Raw genomic sequence first — 3,621 nt, 5'->3', positions numbered from 1 at the left:
AGACAGGCTGCTGGGTGCCCTGCCTCTGTTTTCAAAAACACAAGCATTCACGCAATCCCAGAATCATCGAGGTTGGAAAAGCCCCTGAAGCTCCTCCAGCCCCACCATGACCCTCCCCCTGACCCTTCCCAACTCCCCCAGATCCCTCAGCGCTGGCTCAGCCCAACTCTTCAACCCCTCCAGGGATCCCGGGGACTCCCCCCTGCCCTGGGCAGCCCATTCCAACGCCCAACAGCCCCTTCTGCACAGAAATCCTTCCTCAGAGCCAGCCTGACCCTGCCCTGGGCAGCTTGAGGCCATTCCCTCGGGGCCTGGCGCTGGCTCCTTGGCTCCAGAGACTCATCCCCCCTCTCTGCCCCCTCCTGGCAGGGAGTTGCAGAGGGCCAGGAGGTCTCCCCTCAGCCTCCTCTTCTCCAGACTGAACCCCCCCAGTTCCCCCAGCCGCTCCCCAGCAGACCTGTGCTCCAGACCCTGCCCCAGCTCCGTTGCCCTTCTCTGGCCACGCTCGAGTCACTCAATGGCCTTTTTGGGGTGAGGGGCCCAACACTGAACCCCCTCAGCGAGGGGCGGCCTCCCCAGTGCCGAGCCCAGGGCTCAGATCCCTTCCCTGTCCCTGCTGGCCACGCCAGTGCTGACACAAGCCAGGATGCCATTGGCCTCCTTGTCCCCCTGGGCACACTGCCTGTTCAGCCGGCTGGCAATCGCCCTCCCCTGGTCCCTCTCTGACTGGCTTTTACACAATGACTCCCATTGCTGATGCTCACCTTGCACACACAGCATAGTTATGCTTCCTCCGTTTTGCCTGCAGCAGCGAGCACCTGCTGCCTTGCTGGTTCCTGTGCCTACGAGCTGATGCTGACCCGTAAAGGGAAGCAGGAGCAGAGCTCCTGATCTAGAGGAGAGTGTCCCTGCAAGGACCCAGGGCAGACACTCAGAAGGAACCCTAGAAGCAGATGCACTTCGGGACGACATTTAGGCTGACGTTAGTTAATATTTTTGTAACTAAGAATGTACATGAAGAAGTAACGAGTCTGGATGGGGCACAGAAAGCTGGCTGCACAGACAGCACTCGCTCCCGTCCTGCTGCCGTGCAGCCCATGTCTGAAGGACCCCAGGTCCTCCAACGCCCCTCCACAGCCAACCACGTGTGAGAAGCTCCAAAATGCTACAGACCTGCGCCATAAGATGCACCCGCCTCATGCAATGACTTGCCGGCGCATTCGAAGAGTTTTATGTCCATCTTTGAGCGCACACACAAGTAATTCGACTTGAAACCTGTCCTCGGTTCCAAAGTAGGAAGACGAGTCCCAGAGCTGTCACCTCTCATACACCAAGCGCCCAGGAGGTGACTCCCCTGATGTGTAGCACTCCGCCTGAGCTTCCCCATCCCACTTACCCGAATCACATCCAGTTCTTTGTTTCTTTGCATAAGTTGTTTTTCCAGTTCCACAATCTTTGCCATAGCTTCATTCTCCGTATCTTGGAGTTTTTCAGATAACTATCATCCAAAAGAGAAATAAGATTATGTAAATGGGTAACATTAGTCTTCTCAACCAAAATGTCAGGAAGGCTTGTCGGAGCATTGGTACGTGGTAAATTACGGATATTTCACCAAACCTTAAAGTCTTCCTTTGGAAAGAGACAGGGTTCCTGCATGTGATCAGGGGCACCAAGTGCCCTGCTGAAGGTTCCTCTGGTGATGAGTGTTATCCTTCAGCCATGACCAGCAGGTAACCTGGCTGGACTGAACTATGAACTGCCCAGGTAAGAAAGCCTACTCTACTTAAATTGCACTTAAAATGCAATTATTTTCATGCACACTAAGCCTGATCTGAAACCCCAAAACCCCACAGAACACCACAATGGCACTGTTGGAAAACTGACAGATGCTGAAATGGTGGAACCTATAAATAACACCTCCCAAAACAAGGCTAATTTAATTAGTAATGAATGAAAGAGGTTTTTTCTTTTTATTTTTTTAACTCCATTGTCTTTTAATTTATTTTTTTGCCAGCCCCACAAACTTGCGATCTGAAAGCCCCACGGTTCTCGTTGGCTTTTTCCATCCCCCCCAGTCATGCCGACTCAGGCGAGGACGCAGAGGTGGTGAGGTGCCACTGGTTGCTGAGGTTTTGCGATAAAACTTTTGCAATTCTATTATTAGTATTTCTGTCAACACGTGACAGAAAATTATCTCCGTCCTCCTAGGATGAGTCTCGTTTATGTAACGAGAGATCAGAAGCAAGCCCTTAAAAATCTGCCACCAGAGTAACCCATTACATTTCTAAACAGCTAAAAGGAGTAGATGCATGAAGCAGTGCCAGTTCACCGAAGCCCTTGTCTCTAGCAGAAGGGCACCTCGGAGGGGCAAATACCGCACAGTAAGTTTTTTTTAAGAACATATTTATTCTAAGTCACGGCAATATAGGAATGGTAAGAGAATGATGACCCTTTAATGATTTTTTCTTTTTAAATATGGAAAACCACTTTGATTTTAAAAAAGCCAAGCCATGTTTTCTAGACTAAAGTGATTGACACCAAGGAGGTACGGGACAGAAAAGCCGTGAGCAAACACTGAACTGAACAAACACTGAGTATCTACACAGTGCTATTTTTCAGTCCCTTCCCTTTTGAGTCCGGTAACGTGTTTTAACACAGACAGAATGGTTATGTGCTCTATTTACCAGCACTGCATTGCTGGGGAATTTGCAATTTCTATGGAAATCAGCTTTCCCAGCTCATTAGGTAACTTTAAGCAGAGGCTTCGTGCATGACCCCACATGGAGCCACAACCAAAGTGAACCCGAAGCCTCCAAAGCTGCAAACCTGCCATGCCAGGGCCTCGGGGGTGCAACCCTCTCTGCTCAGCTGGTCCCTGGCCCAGGGGGTCACCCCCTCCCAGCTCAGCGTGGCTTTCAGGGGACACAGCAGCTGATGTGCCGCGGCCACGTAAGCAGTCAGACGGGCAAGCACCCACAGCACGGGCCAAAGCACCCCTCGAGGTGCACAGAAATGGCATGTCGAGCCTCACGTCTATAGGGCAGTGCTACTCCTTTGTAAGAAGCTGGGGGTTATGTCAGGAGAGTAAATAAAACGACAGAATAAGACGTTTTCTCATAAACAGCTTGTGAACTAATCTCTGTGGTGAGTGGAGCAGCCATTAACTAAACCTGCAGAATATGAGGTTCAGAATACAGCATGAAAGCATGCAGGGAATCTACCCGCCTGAGATCTCCCGAATTCCTTCATTTGCCAAATACCTGATTATCCTGCAAGGCAGAAGCACAGCAGTCCCAAGGCTTTTTTCTAAGCAAACCTCACCCCAAAGGCTGTAGCCCCACCGCACCTGTGCTTCCACCTCCCAAAACCGGCAGCAGCAAAGCCCGTGGGCAGAGCAGGCTCTGAACTATTTCAGAGACAGAAGTGACAAAGCACGGTACTAACGTGGGAAATGTTTTCTTCCAGTTCTTCAACCCTTTCCAGGGCTGCATTCTTGGTTTCAGCATCCTCTAGTAAAGCTCCCACGTCAAAAACGTTATCCAGGTAAGCTTGAATTTGCACCTGCAGTTTGTCGCTCTCCGTGTGTTTCAGTTTCTGCAAACCCAAGAAGACAAGGGGGGG

General features: G+C 51.0%; 1 protein-coding gene across 1 annotated transcript in view; it reads right to left on the bottom strand.

Moving 5' to 3' along the window:
* FMNL2 (formin like 2) overlaps positions 1-3,621 on the bottom strand; it is a 72,673-nt gene that overhangs the window by 17,108 nt on the left and 51,944 nt on the right. The window contains 2 exon segments of the mRNA XM_026852537.1: positions 1,397-1,498; positions 3,445-3,594. Of these exon segments, the coding sequence (XP_026708338.1) occupies positions 1,397-1,498; positions 3,445-3,594 (252 nt within the window).

Source organism: Athene cunicularia, assembly GCF_003259725.1.
Source record: "Athene cunicularia isolate RWA chromosome 7 unlocalized genomic scaffold, athCun1 chr7_part1, whole genome shotgun sequence".
Classification (NCBI taxonomy): domain Eukaryota; kingdom Metazoa; phylum Chordata; class Aves; order Strigiformes; family Strigidae; genus Athene; species Athene cunicularia.
Note: the sequence above shows the minus strand (reverse complement) of the source record. Positions and strands in the feature narration are given on the sequence as shown.